The sequence below is a fragment of the Podarcis gaigeae genome (genome assembly GCF_964106915.1).
Source record: "Podarcis gaigeae genome assembly, chromosome: 2".
Classification (NCBI taxonomy): domain Eukaryota; kingdom Metazoa; phylum Chordata; class Lepidosauria; order Squamata; family Lacertidae; genus Podarcis; species Podarcis gaigeae.
Genome location: NC_139679.1, coordinates 7,477,778 through 7,499,325, shown reverse-complemented (window position 1 = coordinate 7,499,325; position 21,548 = coordinate 7,477,778). Strand labels below are relative to the sequence as shown.

Here is a 21,548-nt window from a genome sequence, read left to right as displayed (position 1 = left end):
CTTGGTCCCAGCTCCTGCCAACCTAGCAGTTCAAAAGCACCTCAAAGTGCAAGTAGATGATTAGCTCCGCTCCGGCAGGAAGGTAAACGGCGTTTCCATGCACTGCTCTGGTTCGCCAGAAGTGGCTTAGTTATGCTGGCCACATGACCCAAAAGCTGTATGCCGGCTCCCTTGGCCAATAAAGTGAGATGAGCGCTGCAACCACAGAGTCGGTCACGACTGGACCTAATGGTCAGGGGTCCCTTTACCTTTAAGGAGTCTCAGAGTGGCTAACATTCTCCTTTCCCTTCCTCCCCCACAACAAACACTCTGTGAGGTGAGTGAGGCTGAGAGGCTTCAGAGAAGTGTGACTGGCCCAAGGTCACCCAGCAGTTGCATGTGGAGGAGTGGGGAAGTGAACCCAGTTCACCAGATTATGAGTCTACCGCTCTTAACCACTACACCACGCTGGCTCTCCAGAAGAGAATGAAAATAGAAACCATGTGGAGGTGGGACTGCCATTGGGACTAGCATGGTGGGCAAAGGATTAAGAACCCCTCTCTCATGACATGATCCAGCCCCTGTTTCACAAAAATCAGGTATCCACTGGCAGAGTACATGACTAATTAAACTATCTATGGCCTTTAAAACTGTGTGTGTGTGTGTGTGTGTGTGTGAGAGAGAGAGAGAGAGAGAGAGAGAGAAGTAAGTAAGTGAGAGTTATTGTTTCATTTGTTACTCATTGAATCATAGAGTTGTAAGGCTAGCCCCCTGCAATATCAACTATGTTATATATTTTGTGTTTTTATATTGTATACCACCCTGTGATCCTTGGATGAAAGAGTACTATGGGAATTTTTAAAATAATAAAAATAATTTTAAAATGACAACGCCTTATCCAGTTTGGTCATTTCTACTGAAAATTGTGTCTGTGTGATCACAGCTGTAGATGCACCACCCTGTCTTCTGCTTCCTTCCTTGTCACACTGCTTCCTTATCTTTACAATCCTGGGCTGCACGAGTCTTGGCTTCATGCCATTGCATGATACCTGTCAGTAGCAACCATTACTACCAACGCAATCGCATCATAAATAAGGACAGGCTCAGCTTGTAATGCCGTTACAATGCCACACTATCACCGCTTCCACGCCCTAACCCTCAAGTGTGTGGGTACAATGGCTCATAAGCACCTGGCCACCAGTGGTTTATCCAAGGTCACAGAACAAAGCAGGGAACAGAGGTATGTTATCGTCCCATCGTATCAGTGTGCCAAGGTCACAAAGAGCTTCTGTTTGTGCTGGAGCTACGGTTTCACTCAGGCTGCATTGGTCCACTAAGGGAAATCACTGCATTGTGTTCTTAAATCCAAACTGGATTTTCCATGTGATGCCTTTTCTGCTTGCAGGAACTGGAAAAGTTTTTCTTCCACACTGCTTTGTTTAGTGACTCGGTTGCATTTCCCTGCATTGGGAGGTTGTATATATTCTACTTGGCTTGTAATAAAAATAAAAGGAATAATTCCTGGAATATAAAAGCAGAATGACATCTCTGCACTATTCAGCTGCCTTCTTTGGGAATTGTCACAGAGTACACCGATTCAGCAGCGCAGCATATGTCTGTGCTGCCCATGGTGGGCGCACTCCCAAGGGCGGTGTGACGCGCTCCTGAGGGGGGCATGGCATGGAGGGTGCCCTCCCAGGCACGGGATAGCCGCTCAGGTGCCTGGAGCGGCACGTGCGCCCTACAACCGGAGGCGGAGCGAGCTGCCCACAGGGGTGGATGGAGCGGACATTCGCTGCGTCACTCACCCGCGACTCCCAAGCCTCCCCCAAGCTGTCAAAATGAAGTGGGATGGGAGGAATGCTGTTGGCAAAGCGATGCAGCTCCCCCCTTACCTTGATAGCTCAGGGTAGGCTTGGGAGTTGTGGGCGGGTGGCGAGCTGAATGTCACCCCCCCTCAGTGAGGGCACCCAGGGTGGACTGCTCCCACTGCCCCCCTTCTTACACCCCTGCACTGATTACAGCACTATCTCTTGATCAATCAGTCTGTACTCTTGTATTTTCTTATATCATGGCACTGCTGCTTTCTACAAAATGCACTTTTTTAAAAATGAAAAGCAGTACAATGGTACCTCAGGTTACATATGCTTCAGGTTACATATGCTTCAGGTTACAGACTCCGCTAACTCATAAATAATACCTCAGGTTAAGAACTTTGCTTCAGGATGAGAACAGAAATCGTGTTCTGGCAGCGCGGCGGCAGCAGGAGGCCCCATTAGCTAAAGTGGTGCTTCAGGTTAAGCACAGTTTCAGGTTAAGAACGGACCTCCGATACAAATTAAGTTCTTAACCCGAGGTACCACTGTATCTGGGGTTGGGGAAAATAAGTGAACAAGCAAAAGGAACTAGTGTGGCAATACGGGAAGTAAATCTTTTCAGGTTGATGCTTTTTAACTTCTGTTTTATTTGACAGGTACTGATCCATCCAACATCTTTGCCCCGTTAAGGCAAAGTTTACATTAGGTTGTCAAGTAAGGTTTTGCACAAGTGTATGACCCAGCAGAATCTAGGGTGTGCTGTGCCAAACACAAGAAGATGTAGTTAAAGTACAAAAACCAGATCATGGTATGAAAAGGTACTCTAAAACTATGAGGAAGAGGATCACATTTTCTTAACTGCACAAGTAAGTAACATTCATCAAAGCATTTTAAAGGCAATATACACACCACACAGCCTAAACACTCACACCTCCCCAACATTCAGAAAAATGCTGAAAGCAATAGGTTGATCTGTTTGGCTATGCAAAAGTCACAGTCATTAGTGATGATAAAGGACATGTATAAGACTATAAAACTTTCTCAACGGCTAATATGCATGCACAGCTCTCTTCTAAAAGAAAAATGGAGGTGGGGAGAGGATGGTCTGTAATCTAGTTGGGGCTGCTTCTTCTCTTTGGTCTTTGCCAAGTGTGCCATCCCACAATTTGAGTGCGCCAGTTGAAGTGGAGGTAAGAGGGTTAAGAAAGCAAAGTGGGAAAAGTTAACTCTGTGATACAAGAAGGGTAAAATCAGGGTTGGCTACAAACACATACTGAGAACACTGTGTGTGGCTTTGATCAATAGGCATGGGCTTATCCTAATTATTTTCTGGACAGTCATTCTGCTTTCATTTAATACACTCACATGCATTTTAATAAGTGGTCAAACCCTCACAAAAGAATGACTTGCTCTGTGCAGAGTAAGAACTTTGCAGGGAAGCTAAAGGATTTGGCTGACGTCTGCAAGATTAGTGGTGCAATTCTAAGCATGCTTATTCAGAAGGAAGTCCCAGTTGTCTAACAGGGCTTATTGTAATCATGATCACTTGGAAGTAAGTCCCATTGAATAGATCATGACTTGCACTTGGGTAATCATGCTTAGGATCAATAATGCAAATTTTGCCCTTGCTTTTTACCAGTTCATCACTCTGAATGCCAACGTGAGAACTCTAAAAGTTGTGGCTGTTATTTCTTCAAGGGAAATGCCCAGAGACCATGTTATATAGCTGGACCGCCACGGTCAATGACTCTTTGACCCAAATTCTAGAGCTCCACATGAAGTTTAGATGACTAGACTCAAGGAAGAAGAAAAAACAATGTCCTTTCATTAATTTGTCAGGATGCACAAGATGGTGGCATGTGATGGTTTCCACTGATCAATAAGTGGATGTTAAATCTCCTCGGGAGAATCTTTCAGAGCAATGGGCACTTCTCTTACAGCCTGAGCTAAAGATTTAAGCTCCACGGGTGGCCCATCACAGATAACCATACTGCTCCCAGGGGAGATATTCATTGTGCATTGACAACATGAAGATGAATGCACATTTGAGCCAGAAGAAAACACCAGTGGATATAGCTAGCTATAGCCTGCTCCTTTCACTGTTTGTCGGGGTTGATCTAGACTTTCTCCATCACACTTCGAGGCAGGGTCTGTGGGGAGTGGAGCTCCATTGATTGCCTCCTGCGAACATCACGCTCCTCCCAGTCTTCTTCTGGCTCGTAGCCTTTGAAGATTGCTAGCCGCTCCGAGAGGGTCTTTGCATGGGGGAAGAGAGCATAGTGGTAGAGCAAGGAAGCCACCACCGCTCCAGCCATTGGACCCAGCCAAAAGACCTGAGGGAGGAAAGGAGAGAAGATACAAGGTTGATGGTTGACCAGGATGAACATTCTTGGATAAATTCTGGTACCAAACCATTTATAGAAGGTAGCATTGCTTCTCAGCCTTTTGGCTAAGATTAAGTGTAGTATAGAAGATAGCTCATTCCCCATTAGACCTCACAATTCTAGTTCAAGGTTTCCTACAATAGGGCATTAGAGATTTTTTTTCAATATATTGCAATTAATGTAATTAGGGGAAAAGAGGTATGGGTGTGTTGGTGCAGTTGGAAAACTCAAGATTACCAAATGGCTTTTGGCCAAATATTTAGTTGGCCATTCCAGTTTCATGTGCAGTTCCTCACGTCTGCAGCTCCTGGTCACAGGCAGCTTTCCCCTCCACTCCTTTACTCTCCCAGTTGTCCTGCTCCTTTCAGATTCCTCCCTTTGGCTTTCTCCTTGCTGTTCTGGACCACTTCCTCTTCCCAACCCCATCTGCATTTACCAACTCTTTCCACCCCCAACACTTCTGTTGAGCTCATGTCTTCTCTTCTGCTTGGTGATTGAACCTGGTACTTTCTGCATGCAAAAGTTGTGCTCTGTCTCCGAGTTACAGTTCTTCCCCTAAGAAATCAAGAAAGTGTTGCCTATAACAGATCAAAGGCAATGACCCTCTATTGTTCCATATCCAGCTATTTGCCACTGTTGAACCTGCTTAGCATTTGATGCTAAGCAGTTATAGCTGTTGTTACTGAGCTATAATTACTGCCTCATTTTATCTCTGGGCCCTCCTCTCTGCCCTGCTCTCAAGAATCCAAGTAGTTCGGTGAATGGCAGCCCTCTTTGTTACAGCAGGGCAGCTCAGGGACGCTTCATAACTACTATAATAATAATAATAATAATAATAATAATAATAATAATAATAAAGCCTTATCACATGTGTTTTTGGTTTGGCCCAATATGTGGGAAGTTAAAGAATCAATGGATATCTGCCAAACTTGCTAATAGCTTTTACTTCCTTCATTCTTTCACCTCATTGAACACAAATGTTAAATTCTCTCCATATTAAAAAAAATAGACAAAAGAAAGATTCAATGAAAAACTACCCTAAAGCTGGCTAAAACCAGAATCTGAAGAACTCATTCAGGTGTTAACTAGAACCAGAATGGGGTTTTTAATCTACTGGCGAGTCACAAAGAACAAGCCACTTAAGCCTTTTCTGGCTTCAAACCAGTTCAACCAATGGATGACAATCTTACTTGGCTACAAGTGATCACCAAAGAAAAACTTGCCTATGGTTCTTGTTGCCAATCACTACATCTTTCTTTCGATTGGCAGCTCTTGTATCCACATAATAGTCTTCCTTTGCCAACAGGCTTTCTGATCCCTGAAAAGTAGGGAAATCCACATGGCCATAAGCATCTCATCTGGCCCAGGCCTTGGGTTGGTCTTGCATATGCTTCAATGGTCCATATTTTACCAGGGTTGGTTCCAATTACTGGTACGTGTCCCTGTGAAAACACTGACCCTGTTTTGTTGCTGTTTTGCATTTTGCAGATTCCCAAAATGTTGTTTTGAGTTGCTAGGCTTGCTGTTTTCCAGCTCTCGTACAGCCTGTTTCTCTACGTCTCCCAAAAGCCGTATCTCTCAGAACAGGAGGGGATGCATCTTGTCTGCTGTGAACATGCATGAATGCAAGGCTGGCTCCAGGTATAAGAACCCCCATCATTCCCTCCACCTTCTCCTCACACTCAACTCTATCAGCCATAGGTATGCTATAGGCAGCAGTGACATGTGTGCCTAATAGAACTGCCATCCTAACACTAGCATTATACTTATCTCAGTATGGATGGGCAGAGTTGTGGGGAGGTTGGGGCCATGCAGGTACAGTGGCAGGACCTCCTCATCTCACCTGACCCTCTCACTGGTTCACTCATGTGGCCCTGACCTTGCTGGTTGGTGCCCCAGCTCAGCCCCATCCAGGTAAACAGTAGTGATGCTGGTATAAGGAGGATAGCTCTGTAGTTCTGAAGTCCACCCCCACTACTGGGAACAATCCATTAGAAGTCTTACCCAGTGGTTCTCAAATTCACCCACAATCACAGCAGGACCAAAAGATCTAGCAGGGTTCATGGAGCAGCCGGTGTAGTAGATCTAGGGGGAAAAAGAAAAGCATTTATCGAAGAGGAGTTTGGATTTGATATCCCCCTTTATCACTACCCGAAGGAGTCTCAAAGCGGCTAACATTCTCCTTTCCCTTCCTCCCCCACAACAAACACTCTGTGAGGTGAGTGGGGCTGAGAGACTTCAAAGAAGTGTGACTACCCAGCAGCTGCATGTGGAGGAGCGGAGACGCAAACCCGCTTCCCCAGATTACGTGACTACCGCTCTTAACCACTACACCACACTGGCTCTCAGTGCTATGGATATTAGTGTTGGAGTCAAAACATTACCTGTATTTGGGTAGTGACTTGCTGAGTTAAAGAGGGGGAAATAAATGATGCCAAAAATATTGAGACTGTTCTTGTGGAAACATCAAGGGTCATTATATTTTATCAGTTTCCCAAGACCCCTCAAGTATCATCTGGTCATCAGCCCTTTCCCATGGTTCTTGGGCATCTGATGGCAGCCATCAGGCAGGAGAATAGGGCCTAGGGCATGCCTGAGGGCCTCAGATAAGTACATTATTTCTGTCTCACCAAATGCTTCTTACTACAGAGTCGTGTGGGCTGCAAATGGTACAGAAGGACTGCGGAAAATGCTTATTCATCTTACAGTGCTTCCTCAACGCTGTGAGTATACGGGACTGTTTCTATGGGTCTTTCCCGGAGAATTAGTGCAACTCTTTAGTGTGTGACTTTTAAAGGTCACCTGATAAGGGAAACATTTTCTGAAAAAGCTTCACCAAATAAAGTATGCTTGAGTCGTGTGTCCCGTCCACACCCCTTGATTTTATTGTTTTATCTTTTGTTAAACCACTTTGAGGTCTTTTTGAAATAATCAAGTACTGTATACATTTTATGAAATAATAATTAAAAAAGCATGACACTTGGATGAAAGCTTGGATTTTCTATTATTAGTTGTTCAAGGATACTTTCGCAATCATTCTTTGGAAGGTCAAACAACACATGGCGAAAGGGGTGGTGGTGTAGTGGTTAGAGTGGGCAGATGCAGGTTCATATCCGCACTCACCCATGAAGTCCACTGGGCGACCTTGGGTCAGTGACTGTCCCCCAGCCTAATGCACTTCACAGGATCAATGTGAGGATGAAAGGGGTTGAGACAGAAAGAACTGTGCATGCTGGAGGAAGGGCAGGGTGTAAATATGATAAATATCTGTGGTTAGCTCTTCTGACATTTTCCTTTAATGCATGGAGGGAATCTATCATCAGCTTTAGCATCTTTTTTTTAAGGGTGTGCATCAGTTCTATGTGGAGTCCCCATAAAGAAGGAAATCGGGGTGATGTGAGGTTTTTCACCCTTTCTTATTTTCTCTAGGTCTTACTTTCTCTGCAAGAAGTAAGGCTGCCCAGAATATTCCCAGTGGAGTTTCTGAAAATGTCTGTGTTGTTGTTGTTGTTGTTAATTATTTTGTTAATGCACAGCAGCAGATAACTTTTAAAAACTAAAAGTTTGCTTTTTTAAAAAAACCACACACACCTTTCTATGTTGTCCTTCATTAAGGAACAACAAGCCAGAAGTCTTCAGAACCCCACAGTCCACATCCTAGACCATGGTGACTAGTGATCATTGGGACTGGTAGGGTAGGAAACAAAAAGACCATGGCAGGCAGAACCAATTAAATTTAACTTTGCACCCATCCTCCTCTTTATTGAGTTCCATCATGGCAACACTCAGGATTAGGAAGAGGAAGCTCACAGCAGGCACCATCCCCTGTACTGAATATAAATTAGAAGGCAGACAGAGGGGGGATGGCTGAAGGCAGACAGAGGCTCATGGGCAACACCCCATTTGCCCTAATTGACCAAACTCCACTGGTTCTAGACAGCCTCATGTTGGAAGATCTACCTGATAGTGGAAAGTAAGGTGTGAAGCTGTGAAATTTTCAGAAATATACAGGCAAGAATGCACACCACTTTGTCTCTTAATTCTTTTAAGGCAGGCATAGGTAAACTCCAGCCCTCCAAATGTTTGGGACTGCAATTCCCATCATACCTAGCTAACAGGACCAGTGGTCAGGAATGATGGGAATTGCAGTCCCAAACATCTGGAGGGCCGGAGTTTGCTTATGCCTGTTTAAGGTAGAAAGAGCAAGAGACAAAGCCCTCTTTCTCCACACTCCATGCAAAATATGAAACTAATGTGAGTTATGGAGGAAACTAAAAATCTTCTAGTTCCCCCATAAAACTCTCTGGATTTAGTTGTCTGCAATTTGTCAGTCTTAATCCACTTTGGAAGAGCTCCCATGCCTGTAAATTTCATCCACTTTGGCCAAAAGGTGGAAAAGTTCTATCCATTTTAATATTCTCCATCCTAATGAATGGGGAATAAAGAGCTTCACCTTATACAGAGTGGTTTGGAATCTGAAACACAGGCTGAAGCAGAGAGAGCACAATGCGACTTAGAAACAGAATATAAATACTACTACTACTACTAATAATAATAAACACACAGATCCAAGGCCAATCTTGAGGCCTTGTTTTTCCCCCCAAAGAGAAAACAGCCAGTGGGGTAGGGGAGATTTATAGTGCAATCCTAACCACATACCGTATTTTTTGCTCTATAAGACTCACCTTTTCCCTCCTAAAAAGTAAGGGGAAATGTGTGTGCGTCTTATGGAGCGAATGCAGGCTGGGCAGCTAAGCCAGAAGCCAGAACAGCAAGAGGGATCGCTGCTTTTGCTGCACAGCGATCCCTCTTGTTGTTCTGGCTTCTGAGATTCAGAATCCCCCCCCTTGTTTTCCTCCTCCAAAAACTAGGTGCGTCTTATGGTCTGGTGCGTCTTATAGAGCGAAAAATATGGTATATGCTCAGAAGTAAATCCTGTTGAATTCTGTAGGGTGCACTCCCAGGTAACTAGGGATGGAGCCTTAGACCAAGATTGATTCATTTTTTTAAAAGTTGATAAATCCACTAATAGATCTTCATTACATGTGAAGTTTGGCCTCGTGGCTTTAAAGAATGCAAGTGGAGTCAAGCGTGGCTGTAGCTGTCATAAGAGATTGTTGCTAATGGCAGAGCATGTACTCCTGTGGATTAAGGAGCTTGGTCATGGCTTTCAGAAGAATTCTTGAACTATCTCTAGCTCTTCAGAGAGAACAACATCTGATGCCTTATGTAGTGCAGTGCTTCAATACCTCTGGTGCTAAGGAGTGGCTAAGATGTGGCCTGTGGGTTGTATTTGACTCACCCCAAGGCTTAGGAGCTGGATAGAGCATTCTTAGATTGCAGTTTTGTACATATTTACCTGGGATTAAGCCCCATTTAAGGAATGCGGGTGGCGCTGTGGGTTAACCACTGTGCTGCTTGGGCTTGCCGATCAAAAGGTCAGCGGTATGAATCCCCTCAATGGGGTGAGCTCCCGTTGTTTGGTCCCAGCTCCTGCCAACCTAGCAGTTTGAAAGCACGTCAAAGTACAAGTAGATAAATAGGTACTGCTCTGGCGGGAAGGTAAATGGCGTTTCTGTGCACTGCTCTGATTTCGCCAGAAGCGGCTTAGTCATGCTGGCCACATGACCCGGAAAAACTGTCTGTGGACAAACGTCGGCTCCCTCGGCCAGTAAAGCGAGATAAGCGCTGCAACCGTTAATTGTCAGGGGTCCCTTTACCTTTACACCCCATTAAACACAATGGGACTTACTTCTGAGCCAACACGTACACAATCTCACTGTGAATGAGTGACAGCAGGCCAATTAATAGTCACTAGCTCACATGAGAGTCACATATCACATGGAAAAACCCTTATTGCAGTCAAGCTGTCATGAGTTAGTGGCAAATATCTGAGAAAGCAACCCAAAGGCAGAGAGGCAAAGACTGAGAGGAGGGGAGGGGACTATTTAAGAGGGCAAGAGAGTCCTTGCTTGTAGAATTTACAGGATCTTGCCACCCCTGCTTCCCAGTTCTAGCCAATCAAGACAGAGAGCTTGGAGCCATTCATAGATATACTCAAAGAAGCAGGGAATATTTTATTGCTTCCCCAGACACTGTATGCTAGTTGGCCCTGTGGTGGAAGTCTGTGTCTTTGAGGACCTCAAAATCCAGTCTTCTGAGTAGAAGCTGCCTGCTATGATTATTACCAGATTTTTCACTGGAAAGTTGTTTGACTAAGAAATGCTCAACTTATTCCTTTTCTATCTTAATGCTAACATTAGGCCAACAACTATGCTATTGTGACATTTTGTTTCGGAAACTTTGATCCACTAGCCTTTTCCATTTCTCTGTGGCTCATTTTTCTATCTGTAAAACAAGAATAATTTTGGGAATAAATTCAACCTTACCCTAAAGCAATCATTCAATCAGGGCAAGATTTTGGGCTTGCCAATGGAGTAATCTCCTCTCTCACCTCCCCCATTCCGGAGGTTCTCCTGACCCCCTTGTCAGTTTGGGGGATGTAGGAAGAGGAGAGTGGGGGTAGTCCCATTGAGCAAGCAGAAGTCCTTGAGAAGTGCTTCAGCTAATGGTACTCATTACCTAAAACTCACCCCAGTTATTTACTTCTGAAGAAACTGATGAAAATGAAAATGATTACCTGCTAAGCAAGGCCTGAGTCAACACCATTTCATATGAACATATTTTGGACTGCACTAAAAATAAATATAATAATGCCTTGCATCCTACCTTTTGGGAAATGTGTTTGTGTGTCCTTGTGAAAATGTTCACACATTCCTTTAACTCGCCCCCACGTCTTCTAGTCAAGTCTGACTAGGTACCAGTTGATGGTGTTTACTGAATATATTGAAATATATATGAATATAATGAAAATTTTCTTTAATTAAAAATGCTTGTAGCATTAAGATAAATTCAACAGTGTAAATGTGTTTGTGTGTCCTTGTGAAAATATTCACACATTCATTTAACTTGCCCCCATGTCTTCTAGCCAAGTCTGACTAGATACCAGTTGATGGTGTTTACTGAATATATGGGTGAAAATTTTGGTTAATTAAAAATGCTTGTAACGTTAAGATAAATTCAACAGTCTAAATAAGTTTTGATGGATGTAACAATGGATTACTGAATGGTTTAGTTCATGTAACATATGCAGGGATGTGTGGTATGTAAAATGAACCATGGATAGAGAAGAAGGGAAGTCCTTGATTTAAGGTTGTTTAAATGACTATTGAAATGTAAATTAGAAAATTTAATAGAAATTATATATACATATAAAGATGATGTCATCTTGTTCAAGATGTGATCTCTGATTGGTTGGGATGTGCAATGTGATTAATCCCTAAACGGCCTCAGTCCAGTATACCTGAAGGAGCGTCTCCACCTCCATCGTTCTGCCCGGACACTGAGGTCCAGCACCGAGGGCCTTCTGGCGGTTCCCTCACTGCAAGAAGCTGCAAGAAGCCAAGTTATAGGGAACCAGGAAGAGGGCCTTCTCAGTAGTGGCACCCGCCCTGTGGAACGCCCTCCCACCATGTCAAAGAGAAAAATAACTACCAAACATTTAGAAGACATCTGAAGGCAGCCCTGTTTAGGGAAGCTTTTAATGTTTAATAGGTTATTGTATTTTAGTGTTTTGTTGGAAGTCGCCCAGAGTGGCTGGGGAAACCCAGCCAGATGGGCGGGGCATAAATATATTATTATTATTATTATTATTATTATTATTATTATTATTATTATTATTATTATTAAAGGAGGTGGAAGCAGCAAAGGGGTAGGGGTAGAGAATGGCACTGAAGTTTCAGCAGCCCAGAGGAAACAGCAGTGTTGAAAAGGATTTATTTTTAAAGAGATGTATATTTGAACATTTGAAGTGGGTGTCAGGAGAAATTTCCACCCAACCAAAACAGGTGGATTCAAATGAAAAATTGAAACTGCATATTTGGCGCAATCCCAACACCAACCTTTCCTCCTGATCTCCCAGCCCTGGGAAGCTAAGATGGGTGTATTGCACCCTCTTAAACACAAGGTACACATGCCCTGCTGTCAGTATTTCCATCCATGCATACTCAACAGTTGTCAATAAATGCTCTTGAAATACGCACCCCAAGCAGGTGACCCAGGACAACAGAGAAACCAATGGACAAGGCTGGGGATCCCAGGTTATCGCTCCTGCGGTCATCAGTTGAGGCAAAAATGCACAGGACCAACTGGAGGGTGAGGAACAGTTCCATGGTGACCGCCTGACCTGATGTTGTATTATTGTGTACCTGAAAAAAATAGAAGAAAATTAAGCACTTCCTTGAAGATTCTTGCCATTGTATCACACACTGAAGTAGAAGATGGCATAACTACTAGCATTTGGCTATGTGAATGTGTCACAGAGTTAAGGGCAGTTATGAGTTTGAGCAATGCAACTGATTATGTGATATATATTTTTAGCAAATAGTGATAAATATGTGTTTGTGTGCGTGCGTGCGTGCACACACACACACACACATGTGTACTTGGGTGAACCTTTGTTTTCACTTTGGCACAAGGTCTCTGCAATAGTTATCTGCTGACAACCTTGAATGAACACAAAGATAACATCTCTATTATTTGCCTCTTTTGCAACTACAATGGCATTTTGATTTGCCTTAATCTTATGTAAGTCGTGGGCAGGTGGGGAAGAGAATGATTTGCAATGCCACTGGCATTCTGGCAACAGCAAAGATTTTCATCTGTGACGCACTTGCCCTGCTGGACACAATAAATATAAACATGCTTCACTCTTGAAATTTTGAATACATGACTGCACAGATTCCTGATATGCTTATGCCTAGCTTGAAAAAGGCACAGCTAAAGCTCAGACCTGCCTAACTGTATTGTTCTGGAGAGATGCTGTAGTAGCTGTAGCTGTAGCTCCCAAATCAAGGAGCAAAAACAGGAGATTTATTGAGGCTCTGGTGCACCACCATACATGACTGGTTGACTGCATTCATCTTGGTAGATCGCAAATTGTGTCTAGGGGCGGTTCAAGTTCTTTCCACATGATTGTTCTGGGTGTGGCTCACAGGAGCACTCCTGCAAGCTAGCATTCCACACTGAGGTCACTCTAAAACTACCCCATTTGTGTAATTTATTATCCTGCTGGAAAGGAAGTGGGATGGGGTGAGGAAGAGCTCCCTAACCCAAACATATGAGATCTCTCAGTCATCGCCCAAGCTTCTCTTTGAAGCACAGAGTCTTGCTTTACTTAGAAATACAGTGGTACCTCGGGTTAAGAACTTAATTTGTTCTGGAGGTTCGTTCTTAACCTGAAACTGTTCTTAACCTGAGGTACCACTTTAGCTAATGGGGCCTCTCGCTGCCGATGTGCGGCCGCCGCCCGATTTCTGTTCTCATTCTGAAGCAAAGTTCTTAACCCGAGGTACTATTTCTGGGTTAGCGGAGTCTGTAACCTGAAGCGTATGTAACCCAAGGTACCACTGTAATGAAACATCGTACATTAATGTCGAAGTGCAGAATCTGATGCTCTAATGACAACATTAGCATTTTTGTAGCACACCCTGGGAATCATGGAACACACACAACAGCCCTACATAAGATGTATGGCAATTCATGCTGTCAAAGAAATTGTTTTCCTCCTTGTCCAGCGGAGATGCCTGATGTGACTCAGTCAGTAGCTCATTAGGGAAGTAAACTGAGTGATAAGAATCAGAACTGAGTCCATGGAGAGAAGGGAAAGGATCCCAGAGCATTGAATCATCCAAGAGCATTCTGTTGTGGTAATCCTGTGAATGTTCCAGCACATATGGCTTGATGGCAACTTGTCAACTTCTGGAAGAATTTCCAAAGTTTCATGCCTTTCACGCCTAGCTATTTAATTAATATCGTTTCCCAATGAGAACACTGAGTTCAGAAGATAATGGTGGGTACTAGATTTATTATACCTAATACCATTATGTCTGGAGCAGTTATCTTTATTCACACTACCTCAGCATCCCCCTTCCCTAATTTGTTTCCTGGGGAATTCATGTTTCCTCTCCCCCTCCTTGGAGTAGACAATGTGGAGCCCTCCAGATATTGGTGGACTACAACTCCCATCATCCCTGATCATCGACTGTGCTGGCTAGGGTTGATGGGAGTTGTAATCCCAAGTGTTTGGAGAGTACCACATTGGCTCTTCCTGTCTCATTCCATATATTTTCTACCTTTGTGCTAAAGCTTTACAAAGTGCAGTTTGACCAAAAGGGAACTGTCAACAAAAGTGTGCTATTTGTTCTAGCAGAACAAAGAAGTAAACCAGGGACAGGCAGCCTAAGGCCTGGGGCCAGGATCTGGCCCACTCACCTTCTAAATCCTGCCCATGGACGGTCCAGGAAGCAGCATGTTTTTACATGAGTAGAATGTATCCTTTTATTTAAAATGCATCTCTGGGTTATTTGTGGGGCATAGGAATTTGTTCATTTTTCTCCCAAAATATAGTCCGGCCTGGCTGAAAAAGGTTGCTGACCCCTGAATAAACTTTAATAAGCTACCTCCCACAGTAGTATCATGAGCTATCTCCTGACTAATGCCAAAAAACTATAACACTGAGAGTCAAGGGAAATAATAGTGCCACTGTATTCTGCTCTGGTCAGACCTCACTTGGAGTACTGTGTCCAGTTCTGGGCACCACAGTTCAAGAAGGACACTGACAAACTAGAACGTGTCCAGAGGAGGGCAACCAAAATGGTCAAAGGCCTGGAAACGATGCCTTATGAGGAATGGCTAAGGGAGCTGGGCATGTTTAGCCTGGAGAAGAGGAGGTTAAGGGGTGATATGATAGCCATGTTCAAATCTATAAAAGGATGTCACATAGAGGAGGGAGAAAGGTTGTTTTCTGCTGCTCCAGAGAAGCGGACACGGAGCAATGGTTCCAAACTACAAGAAAGAAGATTCCACCTAAACATTAGGAAGAACTTCCTGACAGTAAGAGCTGTTCGACAGTGGAATTTTGCTGCCAAGGAGTGTGGTGGAGTCTCCTTCTTTGGAGGTCTTTAAGCAGAGGCTTGACAACCATATGTCAGGAGTGCTCTGATGGTGTTTCCTGCTTGGCAGGGGGTTGGACTCGATGGCCCTTGTGGTCTCTTCCAACTCTACGATTCTATGATTCTATAATCATCCTCGAAGAATGCTCGTTATGACATCTGGATTGATGTGCATTTAGCAGCTCTAGATCCTAACTGAATATAATTATAATTATGTAAGTGCCCTGATTCTATTTTATGACTGGGTTGAGTAAAATCAGTATGTTAATAATGATTAGGGCTGTGAACAGAAAACAACATTTAGCTCAAAAGGTCTGCTTACGGGCTCAAATAAACATCATGCTTGGCCTCAGAGTGGTCTCACCTCATTGCCTCAAATCTTAGGCAATTTGTTGACACAGTGGAAGTCAACAAATGCACCACAAAATCATTTTTGGTAGTAGCATGGAATTTGTTGGCAGAATGGATGGAACCTGCGATTTTCAGACAAGAAGATGCAGGGAGGGGGTTTGTGCTAGGAAACTCTAAAGTTTTGGATGTTTTTCAAAAGAAGATGATTTCACACTGTGAGCAATTTGCACATGACATGCAACACTGAGATGGCCCCTAGGTTAGTACTCTGCAAAATATAACAAGGATAAGTCGATAATTGGATTGTTAAACTTTTCAGAAACATTTGAATGTACATATGGTTAAATCAAATTAGTTCAGATTAAATAGAAATTTTCTCTCTCCAAAGCTGGGGAACACCCCAGTTTAGGGCCCCTCTAGACAACCTTTTTATTGCACATTCATCATTATTTGTGCTTATGATGCTATTGGAGCAGTTAAACACAGCCACCCTTTCAATATTCTAATCAGGGCATATTCTGTAACTTCCCATTGAAATCCCCTATCTTTTCATAACACAAACACTCTGGTCCCCCACCCCACACACTGTTACTGTGCTATCAGTCCTCTGGGCAGCAATACAGTGGTACCTCTGGTTATGTACTTAATTCATTCCGAAGGTCCGTTCTTAACCTGAAACTGTTCTTAACTTGAAGCACCACTTTAGCTAATGGGGCTGTTGCACCGCGGTGGCGGCGGCGTGATTTCTGTTCTCATCCTGAAGCAAAGTTCTTAACCCGAGGTACTATTTCTGGGTTAGCGGAGTCTGTAACCTGAATTGTCTGTAACCTGAAGCGTATGTAACCCGAGGTACCGCTGTAATGCGGTTACGCTGGGAAGCATCACAGATGAACTAACAAAGCAGAATCAATCCACACACTATTGTTGTGTCAAGAACATGTTGCAGAACACACCCAAAATAAACACTAGCTTTGAGAAGCCCTTTACGTGAGCCAAAACAAACTGATTCAAACCCATCATATGCCGAGTCAAGGATGCAACAAGGTCAATTCCTTTCCTCAACTTGTGAGTCTCCAACCTTCATCCCATGCCCCGATAGTCCACCACCTTTCAGCTTCCAAACTCCTTCCTTTGTTCTTTCTCACCTGTTTAGTTTGCTGCTGCTCTTCTCCCTTTCCCTGTTAAGTAAGGCTACTGGAAAAGCTAGTTTTTTCTTTATTTTTGTTTTACTGGCAACAACACACAACAGGTAAAAGTGCCTCTTGCCCTGTCGTTTTAAGTGGTTCGTGATAATCTAGCTTCTTTTAATTTGCACTGACAATTGATAGTTCCATCTGAGTCTTTTGAAACCCAGAACAATTGCCTAACCCAGTGTTTCCCAAACTTGGGTTTTTGGACTACAACTCCCATCATCCCTAGCTAGTAAGGTCAGTGGTTAAGGATGATGGGAATTGTAGTCAAGAAACAGCTGGAGACCCAAGTTTGGGAAGCACTGGCCTAACCTATACAGGTGTATAATCAAACTAAATTGGGAGCCCCCTCCTCTGCAATTTTCTTCTTCTTCTTATAACAGCCTACAACAAAGTCTAGCTGTCACTGCTATAGATCAGAACAGGAGTCTCGTTGCAATTTGTCTTCCACAATCCAGGATTGTACTGAAGGATGTCAGTAGTGGGCCAGTTTGGTAACATAAGGTGTTGGACAGGTCTAGGACACACAAGACTTGGGCTCAAATCCCAGCCATGAAGCACACTGGGTGACCTAGGTCAGTCACCATCTTTCAGACTAAGTTACTTCACAAGGATGTTGTGAAGCTAATGTGGAAAGGGGGAGAACCATTTAGGTCAGGCATAGGCAAACTCGGCCCTCCAGATGTTTTGGGACTACAACTCCCATCATCCCTAGCTAACAGGACCAGTGGTCAGGAATGATGGGAATTGTAGTCCCAAAACATGGAGGGCTAAGTTTGCCTATGCCTGATCTAGGTAGCCCCAAGCTCCTTGGGGGAAAGGCAGAAATAGAGAATAGAGAGAAACTGGGGTCCGTGATTTCTTTTTAGCAAAAGAGCAATGCAAGAGACTAATCTGGGTTTCTTGAACATCCTAGTATGGAAACACCCTGCTTTAATCCTCCATCCCTCCCACTTTTGCAGGTACTGGAATCCTTACCCTGTTGATGGACAAGCTTCCTCGGATGTGAGGTGGTGTTATTTGATGCAGGAGGGCTGCCCCTGTCACAGCTCCCAGGATCTGCGCCACCACGTAGAAGATGGCCCTCAGGAAGGAGACCTGGGAGCCTACTAGGCACGCGACAGTCACAGCAGGATTAATATGGGCCCCGCTGACATGACCCACAGCCTGGACCAAGGTCGCTATAGCCAAGCCAAAAGCCAGCGAGATCTGGAGAACATTGGGTGGGGACATAGGCCAGTTGAGTGCCGCCCCCAGCCCAAAGAATATGAAGAGCAGCGTAGCTACAAATTCGGCAAGGACAGCTCGAGTGAAGGCCACGGAGCGGAGTTCCCACATCATGGATGACGCAAAGACAGAAGAGGCTGAGACCAGTAGCTTCAACTCTCTGGCTTAGTGGTGGGTGCTGTGTATTCTGGATGGATGAGGAGGTACAGTCTGCAGGTCTATGTGTGTGCATATATATCTGACTGCAAGAGATCTCTAAGTGGAGGTGGAGTTTGGAAACTTAATGCTTTTCCATGCCTGTTCCACCTGAGGAGGTTTCAGACCCTGCCTTCTTCCCTGGTAACCTGGGAAATTAACATTTGCCAACCTAATACCTTTTTTTTTTTTTTTTGGCCTTGAGAGAGTTCACCCAGCAGTCACAGGCTAAGTTGCAATATTTCCTTCCACACATCCACAGTTTTCTTCACCTCTGCCCTTTTCTTCTTGTCTTTTAAGTTGTTTTGTTTTGTTTTTTATATAATTTTATTGATTTTAACATATAAATTATAAAATGCACCACAAAACTTATCACTTATACAATCTTTTTAGACTTCCATCAGCACCTCTGATGATCCACTATTTTAACCACTTCTTATGCATTTCTTAACTTTATATTGCCTTTACATCTCTTAACAAATCATCCTTCCCCTTATCCATTTTTGCAATACTTCCAATAATACTCCTCACAAAACTTCTTGCAGACCTACAAATGTTGTCTGATCTTCACAAATACTTTTTAAATAGTCCGTAAATTTACTCCAGTCTTCCGTGAATTTCTTTGTTTTGTTTTTTAAAAGTGCTTTGTTTGTTTCATTCTTTGTCTTGTTTTGCTCTCTAAACATGTTTCTGAAAATAAGAGACATACTTAGGGTCCTTTGTACCCTTGACAAGGAGATGTATCTCCCCCCCAAAAAAACTCCTATTTACTGTGGCCTGTGTGCTACGAGGATGATGTGGGTGGATGGAATGCCCTTCTCAGGGTCAGAATTGGCACCAGATGCCCTCTGTCAGGCCCTGGCACCAACGCACCCTGGCAGGTTCCAGACATTGCATTGTGGGAAATTTTAAATCAGCAGTGGGGAAGCTTTTCCAGCCTAAGGGCCACATTCCCTCCCAGGCAACCTTTTGAGGGCCACATGCCAGTGGTGGGCAGGGCCAGAGGCAAGGGGGGGGTAAGCAAATGCAAAACATACCTCTGTACTGTAGGCTAACGTCTACGTACTCCCAGACACCCTTCTTTATCCTCCATGCAGGCATGCAAGAGTTCAAGGATCCCTTGCAGCAAGGCAAAAACATTAATTTCTCATGTGCGGTGCCGTTGAGAATGACAAGTGCCGCCATTGTGAATGACACGGGCTGCCGCTGGCATGGTGCGTCTTTGGTAAATGAGTGCACAAAGTTGAAAGTCCTTTAGTGAAACAGTAGGTATACATTTCAGTAATAACTAGGTATATATGTATTTTGTTTTTCTAGCTTGATCAAAATTATTTATTATTTCAGAACAGGTAGATAGTTAAGAGCTTAGGCGGCTTCAGCGGCGGGTGCCTGGCGCCCCCCAGAATTTGGCACCCGGCTGCCCCGCACCCCTTGCACCCCTGGGTAAAGATGGCCCTGGTCCTGCTTATGGGCTTCTCAAAGGCTTCTGGTTGGCTACTGTAAGAACAAGATGCTGGCCTAGATGGGCCTTTGACTTGTTCCAGCAGGCCTTCTCTCTCTCTTTAAGAAAAGTGAATTGCATTTTTATGGAAGTCCATTAGAAGCTTCCACTGAGTGCCATGGAACAAATGAGTATAGTGGTAATAATAATAATAATAATAATAATAATAATAATAATAATAATAATAATAATTTATTATTTATACCCCGCCCATCTGGCTGGGCCTCCCCAGCCACTCTGGGCGGCTTCCATAAAAACCAAAAATACAGTAAAAGTACCTTGGGTTAAGTACTTAATTCGTTCTGGAGGTCCGTTCTTAACCTGAAACTGTTCTTAACCTAAAGCACCACTTTAGCTAATGGGGCCTCCCACTGCCACCACACCACCGGAGCACGATTTCTGTTCTCATCCTGAAGCAAAGTTCTTAACCCGAGGTACTATTTCTGGGTTAGCGGAATCAGTAAGCTGAAGCGTCTGTAACCTGAAGCATATGCAATCTGAGGTACTACTGTATATAAAACCATAACCAAAAGATCTTCCAGTAACACCTTAGAGACCAACTAAGTTTGTTATTGGTATGAGCTTTCGTGTGCATGCACATTTCTCAGCACACGAAAGCTCATACCAATAACAAACTTAGTTGGTCTCTAAGGTGTTACTGGAAGGAATTTTTTTATTTTGTTTCGACTACGGCAGACCAACACGGCTACCTACCTGTAACCATAATCAAAAGAGACAAGTATGAAAAGAACAACATGTCTGCTGAATAAAATAAAATGTCAATAAACATAAAAAGAGTTCTACTGTCATTATTCTCATGAATGGAGGTAGCCCTACCGTATTGCCGTTTGGGATGCTTGCTGGCCTAGAGGAACTATGATATTTATTAATATAACTAATGAGTGGAAGAAGGGACGCGGGTGGCGCTGTGGGTAAAACCACAGAGCCTAGGACTTGCTGATCACATGGTCGGCGGTTCGAATCCCCGCGGCAGGGTGAGCTCCCGTCTTTCGGTCCCAGCTCCTGCCCACCTAGCAGTTCGAAAGCACCCTTAAGTGCAAGTAGATAAATAGGTACCGCTTTATAGCGGGAAGGTAACGGTGTTTCCGTGTGCTGCACTGGTGCTGGCTCGCCAGCTGCAGCTTCGTCACACTGGCCACGTGACCCGGAAGTGTCTTCGGACGGCGCCGGCTCACGGCCTCTTGAGCAAGATGAGCACGCAACCCTAGAGTCGGACACGACTGGCCCGTACTGGCAGGGGTACCTTTACCTTTAATGTGTGGAAACCATGCAACCTTGAAATCACCCTATTTTGCTTTACTCTCAGCGACTCGCCTATGTTTCAGCAGAACTCTTCTTAAGTTCTTACGAGGCTTGCTCTAGAAGAAAAGGTTCACCACCCAGTAGTTTGCAGATGCGTGGATGAAATATACTCGGAGTCGAGAGTGGATTTCATGCTCTTGAGGACTTCCGGAGGCGGCGCGAACGGCAATGGCTGCCCTCTTCTAACTGCGAAGAGGGAGCTCCGCGGAAACGGGTCGTCCGCTACGGCGAAGCGGAGACCCACACCGGAAAACCACAGGCAGCAAGAGCCTGTGGCCGTGGGACTCGGCGGGCGCCAGAAGCGCCCCCTGAAACGGAGAGGGGACCCCGTAAGGGATCTCCGAACGTGGAGGGGGTATCGCGGCACTGTGAGTCGATCGCTATTCCTGCAGAGTGAAGCCGCATAGCCGCTGTCGGTGAGCGCTGACCTTTCTTCCTGGAAAATACCAAACTTTGAAGAGCAACAACCGTGAGTAAGGAAAGACTATAAGAATTGGAAATAAATTGTTTTAAATTCGGCCGAAAGCGGGAAATGTAAACAGGAAGTCCGTCTTCCGCTTTTGCTTCAA

At 44.2% G+C, this 21,548-nt stretch overlaps 1 protein-coding gene across 1 annotated transcript; it reads right to left on the bottom strand.

Moving 5' to 3' along the window:
• Positions 1 to 3,913: 3,913 nt before the first annotated feature.
• Positions 3,914 to 18,074, bottom strand: LOC310840213 (aquaporin-2-like; the record flags this gene model as incomplete). Its single annotated transcript, XM_083729519.1, has 4 exons — positions 3,914 to 4,129; positions 6,185 to 6,265; positions 12,283 to 12,447; positions 17,712 to 18,074. 4 exons carry the CDS (start codon positions 18,072 to 18,074, stop codon positions 3,914 to 3,916), a joined length of 825 nt encoding a protein of 274 aa, XP_083585645.1.
• Positions 18,075 to 21,548: the final 3,474 nt, after the last annotated feature.